The 21,688-nt window shown below is 37.6% G+C and overlaps 2 protein-coding genes across 2 annotated transcripts; one reads left to right on the forward strand and one right to left on the reverse strand.

Moving 5' to 3' along the window:
• Positions 1 to 4,092: 4,092 nt before the first annotated feature.
• On the reverse strand, positions 4,093 to 8,208 carry LOC107877394 (E3 SUMO-protein ligase MMS21). The gene is made up of 7 exons (XM_016724045.2): positions 8,040 to 8,208; positions 7,871 to 7,942; positions 6,118 to 6,228; positions 5,909 to 6,019; positions 5,146 to 5,285; positions 4,441 to 4,526; positions 4,093 to 4,368 (listed from the first exon to the last, which is right to left on the reverse strand). Exons 1-7 carry the CDS (start codon positions 8,136 to 8,138, stop codon positions 4,229 to 4,231), a joined length of 759 nt encoding a protein of 252 aa, XP_016579531.2. The 5' UTR covers positions 8,139 to 8,208; the 3' UTR covers positions 4,093 to 4,228.
• A 6,479-nt stretch (positions 8,209 to 14,687) lies between these two features.
• LOC124885911 lies at positions 14,688 to 18,625 on the forward strand. Its single transcript, XM_047394174.1, has 2 exons — positions 14,688 to 17,767; positions 18,106 to 18,625. The coding sequence occupies exons 1-2, from the start codon at positions 14,769 to 14,771 to the stop codon at positions 18,623 to 18,625; spliced, it is 3,519 nt and encodes a 1,172-aa protein (XP_047250130.1). The 5' UTR covers positions 14,688 to 14,768.
• The last annotated feature ends 3,063 nt before the right edge of the window (positions 18,626 to 21,688 follow it).

Here is a 21,688-nt window from a genome sequence, read left to right on the forward strand (position 1 = left end):
ATAGTTCCATCCCAAAACTTCCTACAACAACAACAACAAATCCAGTGTATTCCCACCTGGTGGGGTCTGGGGGGTAGGATGTACGCAGTCCATACCTCTACCTCTGAAAAAGTAGAAAGGCTGTTTCCGATAAACCCCCGGCTCAAGACACGCGGTACCACACAAACACATAGTAAAGCACAGCACAAGGTTACAAGATTACATAACATAAATACGGCACCCATAAGTAATCTAAAACAAAGGAAAACACACAGATCCATAATAAAACATGGGACACGGACTCCTAACATGAATAAACCCCCACCAAGTAGTTCCCTACACTAGCGACTCAGGCTGGCCCTAGTCCTCTGCCCTGATTCGCGTCCTCCAGACCTTCCTATCTAGGGTCATGTCCTCGGTGAGCTGTAACTGCTCCATGTCTCGCCTAATCACCTCACCCCAGTACTTCTTCGGCCTACCCCTACCCCGCTTAAACCCATCCAACGCTAGCCTCTCACACCTACGGACCGGGGCATCCATGCCCCCTCCTCTTCACGTGTCCGAACCATCTCAATCGGGCTTCCCGCATCTTGCACTCCACTGGTGTCACACCAACCTTCTCCCGGATGTTCTCATTCCGAACTCTATCCCCTCTAGTCAGCCCACACATCCAGCGCAACATCCGCATTTCTGCCACCCTCATCTTTTGGATGTGGGAGTTCTTCACTGGCCAACACTCCGCTCCATACAACATGGCCGGACGGACTACCGCCTTGTAGAATTTGCCTTTAAGCTTAGGCGGCACCTTCTTATCACACAGCACCCCCGACGCGAGCTTCCACTTCATCCATCCTGCCCCAATACGGTGCGAGACATCCTCATCAATCTCACCGTTACTCTGGATCACGGACCCGAGATACTTGAAACTCTCTCTCTTACCTACCTCCTGTGATTCCAGCTTCACTACTACCTCGTTCTCCCTCCTCATGTCATTAAACTTGCATTCCACATACTCTGTCTTGCTTCTGCTCACCCTGAACCCTTTATACTCAAGGGTTTGCCTCCACACCTCTAACTTGTCGCTCACACCCTCTCGGGTCTCAGCTATCAGAACTACATCGTCTGCAAAAAGCATACACCACGGCACCTCCCCTTGAATACGCCGCGTCAACACATCCATTACCACTGCAAACAAAAAGGGACTAAGAGTAGATCCCTAATGCAACCCTGTCCGGACCGTGAAATGTTCTGAGTCTCCTCCCGCCGTCCTCACCTTAGTTTTCGCTCCATCATACATATCCTTGATTGCTCTGATATATGCCAGCGGTACTCCCCTCACCTCCAAGCATCTCCCTAGGGACTTTGTCGTAGGCCTTCTCCAGGTCGATAAACACCATGTGCAGGTCCTTCTTCCTCTCCCTATACTGTTCCACCAACCTCCGTACCAGGTGAATTGCCTCCGTCGTCGAGCGGCCAGGCATAAATCCAAACTGGTTTTCTGAAATAGACACTATCCGTCTCAGCCTCACCTCGACCACTCTCTCCCAGATTTTCATAGAGTGACTCAATAACTTAATACCCCTATAGTTGTTGCAACTCTGGATGTCCCCCTTATTCTTATAGAGAGGTATCATGGTGCTCCACCTCCAAGCCTCGGGCATCTTTGCCGTCTTGAAGATTTCATTAAACAATCCCGTCAACCACCTCAGACCAGCCTCTCCAACGAACTTCCAAAACTCGGCCGGTATCTCATCGGGCCCCGTCGCCCTACCCTTTCGCATTCTGCGAACAGCCTGTCTAACCTCTTCTACCTTAAAACGTCTACAATAGCTAAAATCCCGACACTCCTCTGAGTGCTCCAGTTCCCCTAACACAATAGCTCTATCCCCTTCGTCATTCAAGAGCCTATGAAAGTACGACTGCCATCTATTCTTAATGTGGCCGTCTTCCACCAACACTCTACCGTCCTCCCCCTTAATGCACCTCACCTGATCGAGGTCACGACCCTTCCTCTCCCTAGCCTTAGCGAGTCTAAACAACTTTTTCTCCTCTCCCTTCCCCTGTAACCCTGCATACAGGCTCTCAAAGGCGGCCGTCTTAGCTGCCGTGACTGCTGACTTAGCCTCCTTCCTCGCTAGCTTGTACTCTTTCCTGTTTACCCGCTTCTCCTCTTCGTCCTTACTCTCCACCAACTTGGCATACGCCCCTTTCTTGGTCCCCACTTTCTTCTCCACCTCTTCATTCCACCACCAATCCCCCTGATGGTGCCCGGCCCGGCCCCTAGAAACCCCCAACACCTCACTTGCATTCTCCCTGATGCACCTAGCCGCCCTATCCCACATACTATCCACGTCTCCCCTACACTCCCACACCCCCATTCCTGCCAACTTCTCCCCTATCTCCCACGCCTTCACTGGCGTCAAGCCGCCCCACTTAATTCTAGGTCTACACTCCCTACTTCTCCTCTTTCTATTCTTCTTTATACCCAAATCCATAACCAAGAGCCTATGTTGGGTCGAAAGGTTCTCACTCGGGATGACCTTACAATCCTTACACCACGCCCTATCCCTTTTCCTAAGCAACACAAAGTCAATCTGGGTCCTGTTACCGCGCTCCGAAAGGTGATCAGGTGCTCGTCCTTCTTCGGGAAGCCCGAGTTCACCACCACCAGCCCAAAGGACCTCGCAAACTCCAGTAGGGTAGCCCCCTCCTCATTTCTCTCCCCAAAACCAAAACCACCATGCACATCACCAAAGCCTCCCGGTAGCGCCCCGATGTGCCCGTTGAAATCTCCTGCTACAACAATCTTCTCCGAGCTTGGCACGCCTCTCACCACCTCCTCCAAGGCCTCCCAAAACCGCATCTTCTCCTCCCCCTCCGATCCCACTTGCGGTGCATAGGCACTACACACGTTCAGGGTAAACCCCCGAATGACCAACTTAATAGTCATCAACCTATCATTGATCCTCTTCACCTCTACTACCTGACCTCTAAGCTCTTCATCCACTAAGATGCCAACTCCATTCCTACGCCTCTCGCTCCCAGAGTACCACAGCTTGTAACCATCCACATCCCTAGCCTTAGACCCTCCCACTTGGTCTCCTGAACACACACAATGTTGATCCTTCTCTTCCTAAGGGTCTTCACAAGCTCTATGGACTTGCCCTGCAGGGTCCCTATATTCCAAGACCCAACCCTCAGCCTACCTTCACTACCCGCACGCCCTCCACTACTTCCCCCGCGGCCAAACCTTGGCCTCCCTCCCACTCCCGCCCTTTCCTCATCCCCCGCCCCCACCACTGCCCCCCGCCCCAACCCCCTCGGACATGACCCTATCCACCCATTACTGCCCACAGCCACAACTAGGCGAAAGTATAAGAGAATATAAAGATAATATAAAGATATAGACATAAATGATGGTAATAGTAAAGCAGCAGCAATTAATACAAGGCTCACACCAATTCAAGGAAATATTCCAGCAACCAAACTATACTCAATTACTAGTATAATACGAAGAATGAAAGAATGCAGAATGAAGAATGAAATAAGCAAAGGTTAGAAGTCACCAGATTTCACTTGTAGACCAAGCCGGCAACCAAGCCCCGCGTCGACCTGCTGCCGGGGGATCGCTACTGAGATGGATCCGCGGCTGCCGGCTGAAGACCGAGCTACAGCTGCTGCCCTGTTGTACGGCGCCGGCGGAGGGGGGAGGTTTGGACAGAGAAGGGGGGGGGGGGACAACAGGGGGGGAACCGGATCTCGGCGACGGGGGGCGGTGACCGGCGGTCAGGTCCGGCGGTCAGCGTCGGTGACCGGCGGTCGGGTCGGCGACGGCGACGGGGCCGGAGGGCCGAGGCGCGGGAGAGAGAGGGTACATCGGTGACCGGCGGTAGGGTCGACGCCGTAGGTCGACGACGGCGACGGAGACCGGCGACGGAGCCGGAGACCGGCGACGGAGGTCGACGCCGGGGATCGGTGGTCGGGTCGGGTTGGCGCCGACGGCGCCGAAGGCCGTGGATCGAGAGAGAGAGTCTAGTGAGAGAGAGAGCCGTTAGAGAGAGTCTAGTCGATGGGGAGATGGAGGCGAAAGTACATTAAGAAAACAAGAAGACATCCATCCCAAAACTTCCTAAAGACTAAAAAAAAAGGCTATCCCATTGGTTTCTTGTTTCACGGAAAACATTTGTCGTTCATGAGTACAACCCTGAATATCTAAGAGGGTCAGCAGTCCATCAGATTCTCAAAATCCTCAATCCTCGTCATCAAGCACAGTGAAATCCTCTATCGCATCAGGTCTATTTTGCTTACTCGTGGACATGAGTTCATCAATTTCTATAAGTAAGAAAGGGTCACATAACACCCTTTGTGCCTTCAGAATTTTCGGACAACCTGAAAGAATATTAACTTGCATTTAGTTACAGAATGCATAGGAACCTATTTTTGTTCGACGAGGACATATACCTGCAACGGGACATTGGCCACGTGAGGTTTTGGACTTGAGGTACTGCATAATAGTCTTCTTTTCGTATATATGCTTGCAGTCCATGCTGCAAGGGGAGCAAAATATGTAAACCAAATACTAGAATGAGCATGCCGTAAAGGATATTTCTAAGACATGTATCGATCAGTCTATTACTGCTATAACATGCCTACATACAGGATTTCTGGGTAAAAAGTAGAAAACTCAGAATGCATGAAAAAAATAAGATTGTGTATAAAATCTGATAATGTGAAAGAGAAAATATAAGGAAGCATTACCGCACCCTAATAAAATTTGATGCGCCTTATATAGTTACAGATTCTTTTTTTTTTTTTTAAAGAAACATATTCCAATGTGCATTACACAGCTTAATAACTGAAAGAAACAATAGTAAAGCCAATTGCGTTGGGCTCAACAGTTCTGTTTGAGAGTTAGTTATAATATAGTGATAAAAAGCCTCATTTGAGGCTGAAGCAATAAATTTGATAGAGGTTACAGCATCTGAATCGAGAATATGCAAGGCAATGGACCTTAGAGTATTGTGGCAAAGAGGCAAAATAGATATCAAATATGTATGCAAATGCAAAGCACTTGCATCGGCAACTATCTACTAATGCTCGCGTCAAACCACTCTCTTCAATGGAAACCTAGATAAATACGAAGCAGAAGGAAGATATTCACCATACCTACGAACTGGTTCAGCAAGTTCAGTAACGGGCTTTCCACTTAACGGGCAAGTCACATTCAGAAGGTTGCATTGTGTACTGGTCATTACAATGTCCTCCTGCTCATCACCTGGCAATGGCTGTCCAGCATGATGAACATGCTGCAGACGAAAGAAAGAGCTCAATTACCCTTAGGATATTACTCAACAGTGAATCCAAATTAACCAAAACTATAGGTGGAGATTCCAAATGGAACTAGTCATCTAATGGACATGGTTAAATGGAGAAAGCAGATGGTGGCATTCAAGAGTTAACGGCCTCCCCTTTTGCTGGGACCATCTCTCTCTTCTTTATTACTCCCTCTGTCTCAATTTAAGTGTCTTAGTTTGACTGGGCACAAAGCTTAAGAAACAACGGGAGACACTTGAATCTTGTGGTCTTAAACTAAAGATGAGTGTAGTCCTTTAAATCTTGTGGTCTCAAACTTGTCATATATAATGTTGGAGTTAGAAAACTTACTAAATAGAAAAAGACACTCTTTTTGGGACAAAGCGAATAGAAAATTTAGACACTTAAATTGGGACGGAGGGAGTGTTTTTTTTTCTCTTTCATCTTCTTTGCCACCCTTTTTTCTTTTTCCCTTTTTCTTTGGCTTCAGCACGTGACTGTTGTTTGTTCAGCACAGGAGGGTTGAATCCTGTTCTCTGTGCTCTTGTTCAATATTAGTAAGATCTCTTTTCTTCTGAATAAGAACACAAAGAGTTGTATAACGAGAAAAATATACCCAGATGGCTTCCCGGAATTGTCTCAATAAAGACTGGTTCTGAGCATGAGATGATGATCTAGCCTTTGATTTTGCAATTTCTTCATCAAACTTCTTCTTAAAATTCGTTGGCTGCAGACAAATGACACGGGGAATTGATATAATTGAAATCTTAGCAGTCCAGACAGAGCAACAGAAAATCAATCTATATATTTTGAATGAAAAGTCACCTCTGGCCCAGGCTCTATTTCATCACCTATAGACTGAATTGCCTCGGAGAGATGCATGCAGTCATCAGATGCTGCCAACAACTGAACAACGCCATCTTCAAGCTCTTTTACCTGCAACAGTATAAGCCAAACTCATCAACATTCCATCAAGAAAGAAATTGTATGGTTCCAATAATAATGAACGATATTTGAAATCAGTTTTTAACTTGCTAACATCAACAATGACAGGATAACACAACATCTGCTAGTTATCAACATATAATTCACCTAAACTTTTTGAGAAAACTAACCTTGTGTGCTCTATCATCAGTCATTACATTCTGATAGGTGGAATCTAGTACTATCATGCAAATTTTTCCTCAATTAGTTAGGATATCCATAACACTCACCTTAGCTTCATTCAACCAGTATTTTCTTCAATTTCCAAGTAAAGACTCGGTTTTTATTGCAGATTACACCGGTACCCAAAGTCAAAAGAAACCCAATGGACGGTGGACATGATTATTATCAAAACGAATCACAAGTGTGACTTATATAAATGGTTGTCAACATCAACTACTTGTTTTAACTTCTGATGTGAACAAATAACTCGACATAAGGGAGGGGAATCAGTATGAATGATGCAAGAGCCTGTTATTAGTTAACCATCTCACGCAATAGCTATTACTCCTTTCTCCCAGTTCAACTTTCCATCTTTGGCTTTCAATAACAAAAACAAATATTTTCAGCATCAAATTATTCTAAGCCTGTTTGGTCTTTTCTAACGAAGCTCAACAATTCGGTAGTATTTCTAGAAATTTACCGCCTCGTCCCAAAAGAATGTGAGATTTGCAGTACAAACATAAACACATCTACTTTTTGGTGTGAACTTGAACATACATTTCATAACTTCTTATACTTAAATTGTCTGGAATTATCTAGTCAAAGAAATGTAGATTTAACTCTCCAAATAGTAAAGTTTCTACTTTTTTCCCAAACAAATGCAAAAATGCTTGTCTAGTATTATTTTCAACATCTTTTGTGAACCTAAGCTTATTTATTTGACCAACACATCTTTTTTTTAATGACCGTGGTGCCCAGGCTAGTCTTCACACACCTCGACAAATTCCATGAGATACCTGTCACCTCACACCAGCAACAAGTAGCAATAGGTACCAGGTAACTCTGTTCACCAAAACTACAACAACAACAACATACCCACCAAGTGGGATCTCGGGAGGGTAAGTGTACGCAGTCCATACCACTATCTCTGCAATGAAATAGAGAGGTTGTTTCCAATAGACCCCCGGCACAAAATAAAACAATGCTCAAAATAAAACAATCTAGACAAGGAATAACAAAAGGACAAAAATACCATAGAAATCATCATATACAAGATACACCAAGTAGTACAACAAAAGATACAATCATCCTAAACTCATACTAACCTTCTACCCTAATCCACCGCCTCCATAACTTCCTCTATAGAGTCATGTACCAAAACTAGAACATATGGAATTTGAACCTCAAACCTCGTGATTCTCAATTCACTTCATAGACCACTAGACCCCACCCCTAGGTTCAAAGAACACATCAATTCAAAGCAAAACATTTGAAATTACAAAGAGTAAAGTACAAATAAGAACATAAAGTGACATTTAAGTTCAATATCACTACGCTACATCTACTCTCACATAGAACCAACTACAAATGTAACATTTGATAATTAAGTTAAAATTGATTGAACATATAACTAGGGTTTAACATAAAGTACCATCTCTTTTCTCTCATCTCTCTCCAATTCAACCGCGATATCTTTCATCATAGCAATAGACTTCCTAATTTCCTGCAACAGAAGAAAACGAAAACAATTCCAATTAACAACGAATAAAAGGAAGTCGCAATTCGAGTTTAATTTCAAAAATTGCGACCGCAATTTATACACGCAATAACGATTGACTGTCGGAGTAAAGCGCTGATGTCGTAGATCTGATTCTTCCGGTAGCCACTCCGCCGCTGCCGGCGCCGGACGTCGACGCCATTTTGAGGGTTTTACGGCGTCGTTTGGACGGAGATTATTGAGTTTTAATTTGCTCCTTTTTGTGAAATTTGGAGGGAAAGAGCGAGCTTTTATATTGTGAGTGCGAGGGCGGAAAGGTGTTTTTATGAAAATACAGTTTTAGGTATGAAGTTTATAATTGCTACAAAGAGGCCCTCAGAGTTTTGATATATGATGTTTCGATCCCAACTCCCAATCATGTTAAATGAGATTAATGGCCATGAGACAAAAAAACTTTTGATGAAAATCATATTGCTTTGACTCAAAGTGGATTATATTATATTGTGTCAAGAATATTTTTAATAATTGGCATCAGAGTTAATAATTCGACGAGATGAGTATAGGGTAGAAAAGTGATGACATGTGGCTTGACTTACTCTCTTTGCTCGTTTGCAGATTGGTTTACCATTTTTATCTGTAATTTATATTTCGAGACACACGCAGAAGTAGTTAGAGATTTCATTAAAGAAATTCAACCTTGCATATATGCATTTTGTCTCTCAATTGTAATATAAAGTAATTTTTTTTAATCAATTAGGGGTATCATATTTACCTTGTTGCTTCAAACTGGTTACACCATTGCGTACTAGAATAAGCTAATATATGATGAGACCATAAATACTCAAATAATGTGACATTATTCAAAACTTAATTCATTAACAAAATAACTGAGCTTGAAAACAAAATTTCACATTGATAACCCTGGATAGAGCTTTGATTAATAACAAAGATCATTTGTACAATTGAGAGTATGAGATTTTTTTTTTTTTTTCTCATTAGATTTTCCAAAAATCTTATTCATTTCACCAAGTTGAATAACATTTATTGGACCCTTCTTCCACACCTATCATAGCATAAAGTTCATCAAATTGCAAATTATAATTAACCTCATGATCAGTATGTACCCAAGTAGTACTAGTATAACTGACCACATCTTGATCACAACATGAACTAGATAGTGAAAATTCCCTAATTTGCCCTTGTGCTCCTGAATTTATTGCAATTAACATTTCATTTGCTCTTTGCAATTCTCCTCTAAGAAATTCAGTTTCTTTTTCAAGTTGCATTTTCTCAGATAATGCATTTTCAAGCTTGAGTTGAAGGGCATTATAGTCATTCTCCAAGTTCTGATTCTTCCATCGCGCTCTCCTGTTCTGATACCATATTGAAATTTGTCGAGGTGGAACCCCTAATTCTTTTGACAATTGGAGTTTTTTCTCTAGCTCGAGTTTTTTAGTTGAGTCGAAACTCGCCTCTAGAAGCTTAACTTGTTCTTGATTTAGCCTTTTTTTGTTTGGATATTTTTGTAAGTTTTGAGAATTGAAGGAACTATTCATGTTGGAACTGATGGAGCTATAGGAATATAATAAGAGTGTGGGAGTTGAAATGAAATGATAATGGGTTTATGTTGTTCGCATTTATATATAGGATAGAGGTGACAAATTGTTTTCTTTTTTTTGGGGGGTGGGGGGTGGGGTGGGGGTTTGCAATGGCGGAATCAGAAATTTAACAAAGAGTGTGTAAATTTTGTTCTTATTTGTGTGAAGGGTGTGTAAAATTAAATATATACTCATAATAACTAATATTTAGCCTATATACACAATATAATTTTCCGACAAAGGGTGTGCACCTGACCACCCTTTGATATAGGTGGCTCCGCCCAGGGGTGGGGGTGGGGTGGAGGGTTTCAAAGAATGAAAAAGTTCCACGTAAAATTGTTGGTTAGTGAAATGATTGGTTGATCTTTTTATATGAACTTGAATAATCTTGTCTCATGAGCTAACTACTTTTTGACTTATTACTTGAGTTAGATCGAAAATCTATATCTTTACCACACGATTTTACTTCGAAAACTAGCGTTTCTCTATAGTAATGTACGTATTATTCTTAAATTATTTATGTAAGTTTTTCAAATTTACATAAATTTATCGTTCTCTAAAAAGTTGATTTTGTATGTTTGAGTATCACATTCAATTCGTTAGATCAAATCAATAAATAGTTTCAAATTCAGATTGTTAAATAAAATCAACAAACGAGTTATATAATCCAACTTATGTCAACTTAGATATATATTGAAAGAGTTACTAAAAATGAACCAATTATACTATGATGACTAATATAATATATGCAAAAATCTTCGATGCAATAGTTAGAGTATGGGAGTATGAGTTTTTATAACGATCACAAATTGATGTACTATAATTATAAGTCTTTTTCACAAAAATTATTGAATTCACGTTATAGATCCACTAGATTGAGTTGTTATTAAACTATATATTATCATAATATTTGTTTAATCAACATGGGGAAGCTTCAAAAGTTTTGTATGGCTGACTTCTCATGCAGAGAGCTTTGTGTGTTCACGTGAAATTGGTCCTACAATGTTAGGACAGAACAGTAATATATACAGTATTTATAATTTTAATATGTAATTACAGTATTTAATTTTATCCATTAGGATTTAAAGAGTTACAAATCAAATAAAGTAACAATATCCTAATACTTTTTAGTAGTATCAAACTAGTTCCAATCTTGATTACATGTACTTGGTCATCTTTTTTTGATCCACTACAACATTATTTTATTTAAAGAACGAAAGCACACAAAGAGAATACTATTAAACAAAAACAATCTAAGCTAATCTTATCTATTTTTCTTCCTCAAGAACTAAAAATGAATATAGCTGTATATATATTTATATATAATTTTGCAACAGTTTTTATTGTATTTTATTCTTGATGTTTTTCTTTTTAATAAGTTCTTAGATAATTTTATTCGAGTATTTCTGATTATTTAATTTAATTTTTTGCAAGTATGAATAACCAAAGATCACAAGACTGCCTCTTCCATAAACGTAACTGTTAAATAAACCATTAAATATGAACTATCAACAGTTATACTACCATTAATATTTTCCCGTGGTATTTCAAAATTGGAAGTATTTTTATATATCGACATGGATTTAACTAACACATACGGTCAATAATGTAAAATAAAATTGTACTGGCAGATCACTTAAATGATATTTATAAATATTTTCTTTAAAATATGAGATGTATAATTTTAATTATTTAACCTAATAAAACTAACGTGATAGTATAAAATTTTGTTACACTAGCACGATATATAGGCAAAAGGTTCTGGTTAAAGGAAATTAGCTTTTTGAGCAGGTTATAACTGAACATATTACTTTTGCTCAAATCATATAAAACACACAAAACAAAACAAAAAATTAAATTAATGTATACTCCTATAATTTTAATTTGTTTGTCTGGTTTAATTTGAAACGAAGTTTAAAAAAGTAAAAAAAAATAAAATTTGAATCTTTGGATCTTAAACTAAAAATATATAAATATTCGAAAATGTCCTTTAATCTTTTAGTCTTAAATATATCATGTGAAAAATTAAAATTTAAAAGTTGTCAAAATTAAAAGGTCACACATTCTTTTTTAAAACAAATAAAAAAAAGTAAGATAAAAAAATTAACACGAATAAACTACAAATTAATAATAGTAATCAAAATAACATGAATACACTTCTCGTAGATTTTGAAGTCCCTTTTCATGCATTTCTTGAATTAATAAGAGTTGTCGAAGAGGAAAGACACGTTCTTTCTTGAACGATTATACGAAAATGATATAAACAAATTGAAATGAATTGAGTATTATATAATTGTTGAAGTGGGTGAAAGTTTTACGTTGATTGGGGAATAAATTGACGGTTTGCTTATATATTTTAACAGTGGTGGATTCAGAATTTAGGAGTTGTGGGTGTTCGAGAAGTTCAAACACATATATTAACGTCCAAAGTTTTAAGGTTCTGCATGAAAATCAAACCACTCTGCTATCTTTTTGGTTTTACGGGTACGTACTTTTTTCCATCTTATATCAATTTTATGCATTTCTTATATAATTATCTCCATTTTGCGTCAGATTTAACGGGTGTTGGAGCACCAACATTTTCAACCTAGGTCCACCCTATATATGTACTTGGGCAATCCCCCTCTCATAAACTAGCTTTTGAGATTGAGTTAGACTCAAGTGTCATATATTTACAACAATAATAATAATAACAATAATAATAATAATAATAATAATAACAATAATAATAATAATAATAATAATAATAATAATAACAATAATAATAATAATAATAATAACAATAATAATAATAATAATAACAATAATAATAATAATAATAATAATAATAATAAAGATATAGATCTTCTAAATAAATGGACTATTCCGAAGGTTGAATTAAAAACTATTTATGAATATGGGTTTTTTGATAAAATCAAACACAAACAGATTATTAAAACCTCAGAACAATCTCTTGCTCTAAATGCTGATGAACAGACTATTCAACTTTTGCATAAGCGAGATATTGATATTTTTAAACGCAATTTTAACTATATGCATATTGGTCTTGTACAAATTGCTTTTCGACCTCTAACCTTAAAAGGTCTTCCTGAGACATTTTTAGCCGCTCTACGCGATGCTAGAAATTTAAATTTCCGAAAATCTTTAATGGGTTCTATCGAATCAACTCTTGCGTATGGTCCTGTTTATTTCAATACTCAGCCTAATTTATTATTATCTTTAACTGATGTAAATATCCTTCACGCCTTAACCCTAAACGTAAAAACTCATGGATATAATTATGCTCCCGGATCTGAACTTATTGGCCTGTCTTATCGTATATACTACCGCCTATTATCTACTTTAAATCCTCGTTGTAAATTGATAGATGATAATTCTGATTGCACTCTTCTTATTGAAACAAATTTTATAAAATCCAAAATAACTACTCGACGACCTATTCGGTGGGATGAAATTGACTTCCCTCAGACTTGGATTCTAAACTCTGTTACTTCTCCGAAGCAGTTAGCACATGAAGTAACTAATTCAGAGTTAACACGAGTAACTCAGAACTCAGATAGACAAATTTGTCTTCAATTTGACAATAGTCCTCCTGCTTATCGAAATTCTTTCTCTTTACCTAGAAGACTTCCTCAAATTCAGCATATTTCTCCTATTGAACCTTCTGCACCTATATATGGCCCCGCTAGAAATCGCGCTGCATCATTACATACTTTAAACTCTGCAGATTTACCAACGACTTCTCACAATGTTGATAAAATTAAAATAAATTCTAAAACCAATATTGTTCAAGATTTCTATAATGAAAATCCTACTCCTTCCGAGATGGAATTCGACATTAATTCTGTTTAAACATGATAGGACAACTTATTGATTTTAGTCCTGGTTCTCAGGCAAGAAAATATATTCAAAAGGAATTTTTTACTGAAAAATGGACCAATTTTAGGACTTGGTTTTTTGAAACCTATACTCAGGATGAAGTACGAAATATTTCTGAAGAATTTTATGAGATGTGTGTTCTGCATAATCAAATTATCTTTTTTGTTCCTTGGTTTATGTCAGCTTATCTGCCGTCGTATATCAAGCTTATAGAACGTTCCTATCAAAATCCTGACGGTACAGTCACTCAAGCCTGTTATCCTCCTCAATCGTCATTTATTCTCCCAAATAACACAGGCATGACTTTTTCAGCCTTTCAAAAATTTATTCATGACGATGTAGGAAAAATTACTGTCTCTGAAATAAATAATCTTATATCTCAAAATAACTATTTAAGTCTATATGTTAAAGTTCTCGGTGAACATATTTCCTCTCTGGATACCAAACTCGATGAACTTATTGTTCTGGTAACCCAGCTTAGTACAAAAATTAATTCCGCTGATATTCCTTCTACTTCCAAACAACCTTTTGATGAAGGTTTTATTCTTTCAAAACCGTGTATTCAACGACCTATTGAAATCGATGGTTTCACACAAGACTCTCCAATCGATCAATTAGAAAAACTCCTAGATAAAAAATTCTCGCACTTACATATTCAACCACTGAATATTTCAAACGAGTTTGTTCACAATCTTGAATCCAACTTTGCGGATGATCTTGATTCTTCTGACAATCCAAGTAAGGTTCTCTCGACTGAACTTTACAAACTCAAAGGTATTTTTAAACGACAGCCAGGGAAAAAATACGCGGATATTCCCCGTATGTCTACTGCCTATTATCCACGTCCTACTCCCCAAGATGTTCTGATAGAGGAACGGGATTGGAATCAAACAAATACGTCTTATAGCGGTGACGCTATATATGAATGGAATATTGACGGATTATCCGACCGACAAATCTCTATCCTTATTCATCGTATGTCTATGTATGCTACAATCGCGTTAGCCACTAAATCCACTGGTTCTAGCACCACTCGAAATGACCAAACAATTTGCAAAATGATTGTTGCGGGTTTCACTGGTCAACTCCGAGGTTGGTGGGATAATTTTCTAGATGATACAAAACGCGAAGCTATCTTTAATGCTACAAATGATCAACCGGGGAAAGATAATCTTGGTCGTGCTCTCCCGGCAGGTAGATCAGATGCAATCTATACACTCATGCTAACTATTATTGAACATTTTGGCGGATGATTTACCAATCAATATGAAAATATTCGAACCCTTCTCAATGGTTTAAAATGCCGCCATCTAGGCGAATTTCGTTGGTATAAAGACACCTTTCTTAGTCGAGTCATGGACTTACCCGTGAGTAAGTATGAACATTGGAAAGCTAAATTCATTGACGGTCTTCCCCCCCTATTTGCTGCACGTGTTCGTAAAACTCTTAGAGGATCTTATGGCGAAATTCCTTATTCTGAAAAAACTTATGGTCAACTAATTGTAGCTTGTACACAAGAAGGCTTAGCCCTCTGTAATGAGCTAAAATTAGCTAGACAAGTCAAGCTTGATAAGCTCAGAGAGAAATCTCAATTGGGCGACTTCTGTGAACAATTCGGCATGGAAAAACCCTTGGTTCAAAAATCCCGAAAATATTCAAAATCCAGACCTTACTATAAATCCAAACACTCTAGGCATCGGAGTAAGGAAGAGCGCGAAGCTCGAAAGTCCTTCCGAAAGTCTACTAGATTTGCTAAAAATCATTCGAAGTGTGATTTAGCAAAAATCAAATGCTATAAGTGTAATCAATATGGTCATATTGCTCCCAATTGCAAATTGCAAAAACTTAAGTCATTAAGACTTTCTGAAGAAGTTCATGACCAAGTCTATAATTTATTATATACCTCTGACTCTGAATCGGATTCTACTTCTGAAAATGATTTTGAATTACCCAATTCAGGTAGTGAGCAAAATCAGAATAATAGATGTGATGACTGTGATAATGATTTGTGCAATTGTGATGAAATGATGTATAAACTTCAAGCGCAATTCGAAGACCTAGATCTTGATGTTAAAACTCTCACCGCTGAAAATATTCTTGAATTACTTAAAGAAGTTTCGGATGAAAAACTTTGTGAGAAAATCCTTAATCTTGCTACCCAAAAAACTTCTGCTTCTTCTAGTACGTCTAGAGATAACACTTTCGAAAATCAACCTATGTCTTATTCTTTAGCTGAAGTAAATCGACGGCTTGCTATAAGTAAAACTCCTGGTAGAGACACCACTTTTGACGATTTAAAACTCGAAGTTGAAAAACTCAAAAAGGAAATTATTTCGCTACAACAAAATCAGATGGTTACTGATCATCGACTTTCAAAACTCGAAGAAACAACGAAATTTTCAACTTCTTCTTCAAAAGGAAAGGAAAAAGATTTTGCAATCTCAAAAAATTCTGAGGATACTCTTCCCCTTGAAGATTACAATACCGAAAATTCGAAAAATGATTCTTTTCTAGGGATGATGCAAATTGTCTCTTCCCATAAATGGTATATTAATTGTACCATATTAATTAATAAAAACTTCTTTATTACTAACGTTGCTATGATTGATAGTGGTGCGGACGTTAGTTGCATACAAGAAGGTTTGATTCCTACAAAATACTTTGAAAAAACTACTCATGTTATTAGATCTGCATCTGGACATTCTCTTGATATTAATTATAAACTACCTAACACGCATATTTGTCGAGACAAGGTATGTATTCCTCATTTCTTCTTCTTGGTCAAAAATCAAATTTATCCGCCTATTATTTTAGGTACTCCTTTCATAAATGCTATTTATCCCTATACGCATATTGATGCCAGAGGTTTTACGGCTACATATAAAAAGCAGCCAATTTCGTACCCTTTTATCACTCATCCAGTCACTAGGGACATAAACGCTCTTATTAATATAAAGCAAAATCAGCTTAATTTCTTACAATTAGAAATAATGAGCATTAATATTTTCGACACCATGAAATCGGTTAAAATAAAAGAAAAAATAAAAACTATTTCTTCCCAATTAATGCTTGATATCTGTGCTGATCATCCAAACGCTTTCTGGAATCGAAAGAAACATATTGTTTCTCTTCCCTATGAAGAAAATTTCAGCGAAGACAAGATCCCTACCAAATCTCGACCCTGTCAAATGAATACAAACTTGGTCGAATTTTGCAAAACAGAGATAGATAGTCTCCTTCAAAAGGGACTTATTAAACCCTCTAAATCTCCTTGGTCTTGTATTGCTTTCTATGTTAATAATGCTGCTGAAAAAGAACGAGGTATTCCTCGGTTAGTTATCAATTATAAACCTCTGAATAAAGTTTTAAAATGGATTCGTTATCCAATTCCCAATAAAAGGGATTTACTGTCTAGATTATATGACGCTAATATATTCTCTAAATTTGATCTCAAATCTGGCTATTGGCAGATTCAAATTGATAAAAATCATACTTATAGAACTGCTTTTAATGTCCCCTTTGGACAATACGAATGGAATGTTATGCCGTTCGGATTAAAAAATGCTCCTTCTGAATTTCAAAAAATTATGAATGATATCTTTAATCCTTATATGGATTTTATCATTGTCTATATAGATGATATTCTAGTATTCTCAAAGACTCTTGAAAGTCATTTTAAACATCTGCATATTTTTAAGCAAATCATTATTCAAAATGGTCTAGTCATTTCAAAACCAAAGGTCAGTCTATTTCAAACTAGTATTCGATTTCTTGGCCATAATATTTCTCAAGGCTCAATTGAGCCAATACAGCGGGTACTTGAATTCGCTATCAAATTCCCTGATGAAATTACTGACAAAAAGCAACTACAAAGATTTCTTGGCAGTCTTAATTATATCTCTCCCTTCTATCAAAATCTATCTCGTGATCTAGCCCCGCTCTACGATCGTCTGAAAAAGGATCATAAAACTCCGTGGACTAAAGCTCACACTGATTTGGTAAAACTAATCAAAACTCGAGTACAATCTCTTCCTTGCACTTCTCTTGCCAACCCTAATTGGTTAAAAATTATTGAAACTGACGCCTCTAATATTGGATATGGCGGAATACTTAAACAAGTAAATCCCCATACAAAATCTGAATGTTTAATTCGATTCTATTCTGGTAAATGGACCGAAAGCCAGAAGAAATATGCTACGGTTGCTCATGAAATGCTTACCATTGTTAAATGTGTCTTAAAATTTCAAGATGATCTTTACAATCAAAAATTTGTCATTCGAACAGATGCTCAATCGGTTAAATTCATGTTTGATAAAGACTTTAAACATGATGCTTCTAAAATAATCTTTGCAAGGTGGCAAGCTCAGCTAGCCCCTTTTGATTACGAAATTCAGTATAAAAAGGGTAGTGAAAATTCATTACCTGATTTTTTATCACGCGAATATTTAATATGACTTTCTATACCCGTTTTCTCTCTGAAAAAACAATTCTTGCAATTCTTCAAAGTATTCCTTTACCTAAAGATATTCAGAAATTGATTTTAGAAACTCTCATTCATAAGCTTGTTCTGAATGACCTATGGTGGTTCCAACTAATACATGATGAATTATGGTGGTATACCACCTCTGAAAATGCTGACAATGACTGGTATGATATTGATATAAATGACTAAATAATGATGCTTCTTTGCAGTATGGTTGATCCCCCTTGGCAAATAGCCAGAGGAAGAGGTCGAGGTAGAAATCAAAATCCTGCATATTTGCACCATGGAGGACGAACGAATCCTTCTTATCCACGAAGTACCAGAAACTCTGCTTATAGCACAACAAGTTCTAATTTCCCTGTACTCCAACATGGGAATCGAACTCTGGTTAATGCCCGAATCTCTCAGGAGGCATCGTCCTCACAATCGCAAACTCCGAATATTAATCTTGATGATATTCCTGAAACTCATCCTTTATTCCAGCAGATTAAGTCCTATTTATCTGATCAGAAAAAGGCTGCAGATTCCTTTGCATCAATCATTACTGAAAATGAAGATAAACCTTCATATGAGAAACTCGAAGCAAGGGAACTCATTATTTATCTGGAAAATCAGCATATCCCCTCACAAGAAAACTCCGAAGAAGCATGGAGGATCTTAAAAAATTATTTAACCGCTAATGTTTATATGGCAGGAGAATCCTACAAAACACAGACTTTTTATGAATAAATTTTAATTAACACCGCCAGTGCAACTTTTGAGCACAGCCCTCTCGGTGAATCCACCCCTGGAGTACATGGCTACTCTAAAATAGTCATCAAAAAGCTCATCCCTATTGAAGAATGGGGAATTTCCTCTATGACGCAACGAAGTCTTCCCATGGGTCCGCAAGGACAAACTATTGCCAATTTCACCTACTGGGATTACATCAAAGCTTTTACCTCTGTGTTATACTACAATAATTACAAACATAAACACACATGGTTCATCAAAATCTGTCCCAAAGTTTTTGAGAAACCTATTCTAAATTGGTTCATTCGTTGGTGGACAAATCACGGCCCATCGGTAAAAATTTTGCCAGCAGAATATACTTCCTTATATAACTCATGGAAAAAATCCTCTCCATTTCTAACCGAATTATATCTCTTTGACCATATCTGCAAATTAGACACTATCGATCAAATGTACTTTTATATCGAATTCTCTATTCCTTGGATACATCGTTGGTCGATTGAAATTGGTTACGATTCACAACAAATCCCAGCTATTTATCGGACTTTTTATTGTAATTTCTGGGATAAACTGCTCAGAATAGACCCCGACACCAAACTTCCCTATGGACATGACCAAAAGGAAGAAATCAAGGACCAAATCTCTGCATATGAAAGAACACCCAAAAAATCTATTTTAATTGAAGATAAATCACTCAATTATGTCTCTCGGAGAATCTCTGCTCATGATGGAAATAAGCTCCAACTCATTGAAGAATATCTGGCCGAAGTCCGAGACAAATTACTTCATACAGTCGAACAAACTTCGGACACATCTATGAATAGCACGGAGCGAAACACTGATGATATCACGGATTCCCAGCCACCAGAAACCCTGAATGCAGATGAAGTATTAGCCAACGCAGAAGAATTTCTACGATGGGGCCACAAAAAATAAATCTGAATATGTAATAATTATTGCTAATACTATTTCAAAATACTGTGGTAAAACACTGTGCACAGGTCCCACATATTACTGTGCAAGATTCCTTTTTCTCTTCTATAAAAGAAGCCTTATTCTAAAGAAGAGACAACAAGGAATTTTTAGAAATTCTCTCTTATTCTCTCTTGTAATAATCTTAGTAAAGCAATAAAAGTTGGCTTTGTGAATATTATTCCGGCGACTCTCCGGCAAGGTACATACATATTTAATTTTTACTTTGTTGTCTTCTTTAATTCTCCCAGATCTACGTCGTGACTATGTCCGGCTAGACTCCTTTTTTATGTTCATACAACAGTTCTAACCTCTCGAAGTATACGAACTATGAAAGATCCAGACTCTACTTAGATAATACAAGAAATTTTATAGTTTCCCGACTTGGTTCCGAAATGGAGGTACAGTCGAGATCAACAGTTTTACGATAGCTCTGTCTCTGTGACTCCGTCTAGTGAGTTGTGCCTTTGAAGCCCGTACTAATGGAAAGAAAGGGCGATTTTTGCACAATTAGAACAACTAGACACATGGGCTAACAAAAAAATGTTTGATTTCTGACAGGCCCCTTGTTCGGGTGAAAGATTTACCATACAGTCAGAAACTCCGAAATTTCTTTGTTATTTCAGTTGGTGCTTCGATTCGGTTTTCCGACTTTAGCTTAATCCAATATTATTGCTTGGTCTGGTAGGCCGCGGCTAGCTTTAGCCGCCCAGCTAGCTTTAGCCGCAGCCTAAGAGATCCTGAAAATGGTAATAATAATAATAATAATAATAATAATAATAATAATAATAATAATGCATTGTTTTCACCCTAAACTATATGCGAAATTGATGAGACACACCGAACTTTAGGAGGGTCCTATTACCCCTGGACCAATTAAAATTATATTTTTGATAATCTTAGTGCCTACGTGGCATATACGTGTGCCTATGTGGATCTTCAATGTGTTGATTCACTGATGTGCCACGTAGGCACTAAGGTTGCCAAAAATATGATTTTAATTAGTCCAGGGGATAATAGGACCCTCCTAAAGTTCGGGTGTATCTCAGCAATTTCGTGTATAGTTCAAGATGAAAACAGAGCATTTTTCCGATAATAATAATAATAATAATAATAATAATAATAATAATAATAATAATATGAACACACTACTTGTAGATTTGGAAGTGCCCTTTTCATGCATTGTTTCTTGGATTAATAGCTGTCAAAAATGTAAGGTGGTGGAAGGACACCCTCATTGATCACAACAGATTACGTAAGGTGTAGTGGTTGAAATCTTTGTCCATGCATGCACCTGAGACTATATTATGTGCTCTTGATATGACTCTACTGATTAATTCATAAAAATTCAGGATCTTCAACAAAATCTGGCCCATATTTTTCTCATCAACCTTTTTATTAAGAAAAATCAAAACATTAAAAAATATATAAATACAATGCGATCAAGGAGATCTAATAATGTATTTTTAAGAAATTGATCATTTATCTACGTCGGTTGGAGTTTCTGGTTTGGAGGGTTTTGATGAGGTGTGTGCTTTCGGTTAGATAGTGTTTAGTACTACTCTATGGGATGTCTTATTTTTGTTATTTCGGCTTGTTTCATGTTTTATTACAGCTTTATTTACTGTCTTTTTTGTCCTAGGTCGGGATCCATCGGAAACAGCCTCTCTATTTCTTCGAAGGTAGTGGTATGGACTGCGTACACTTTACCTTCCCCAGACCCCACAATGTAAGAATACACTGAGTATGTTGTTTTATCTACATAGTATAACTTTGCGATGAAGAGATGTCAATTGAACGATTTAACTTATCTGATAGAAGATTTACTAGATAAGTTTAAATAATCAATATCAAACACATTAAATCAAACGAGAATATCGAATTCCAAACTTAAAATCATAAAATTTAAATCTTAAATCTACACCCTCTTGGCTAAGAAGAGAAGAAAATGGAGATCCAATTAGATTATAAAGATGATCAAACAATTCAAAATTAAACAAAATCTAAAGTGTTTTTCAAAGTGCCCATATAGGTCGTTGAGTTAGTATTTTATGAAAATACTTGGGAGGGGGGGGGGGGGGGGGGGGG

Source organism: Capsicum annuum, chromosome 7, assembly GCF_002878395.1.
Source record: "Capsicum annuum cultivar UCD-10X-F1 chromosome 7, UCD10Xv1.1, whole genome shotgun sequence".
NCBI classification, from domain to species: Eukaryota; Viridiplantae; Streptophyta; class Magnoliopsida; order Solanales; family Solanaceae; genus Capsicum; species Capsicum annuum.

Bases quoted from the DNA above. Each gene is read 5' to 3' on its own strand.
- LOC107877394 (XM_016724045.2), bottom strand. From the start codon at position 8,138: ATGGCGTCGACGTCCGGCGCCGGCAGCGGCGGAGTGGCTACCGGAAGA. The intron at 7,943-8,039 runs GTATAAATTGCG...CTTCTGTTGCAG, and splicing joins ACAGTCAATCGTTATTGCGT to GAAATTAGGAAGTCTATTGC. The intron at 5,286-5,908 runs GTATATTTTTCT...TTTCGTCTGCAG, and splicing joins AATTCCGGGAAGCCATCTGG to CATGTTCATCATGCTGGACA.
- LOC124885911 (XM_047394174.1), top strand. From the start codon at position 14,769: ATGGACTTACCCGTGAGTAAGTATGAACATTGGAAAGCTAAATTCATT. The intron at 17,768-18,105 runs GTGGCAAGCTCA...GCTTCTTTGCAG, and splicing joins TCTAAAATAATCTTTGCAAG to TATGGTTGATCCCCCTTGGC.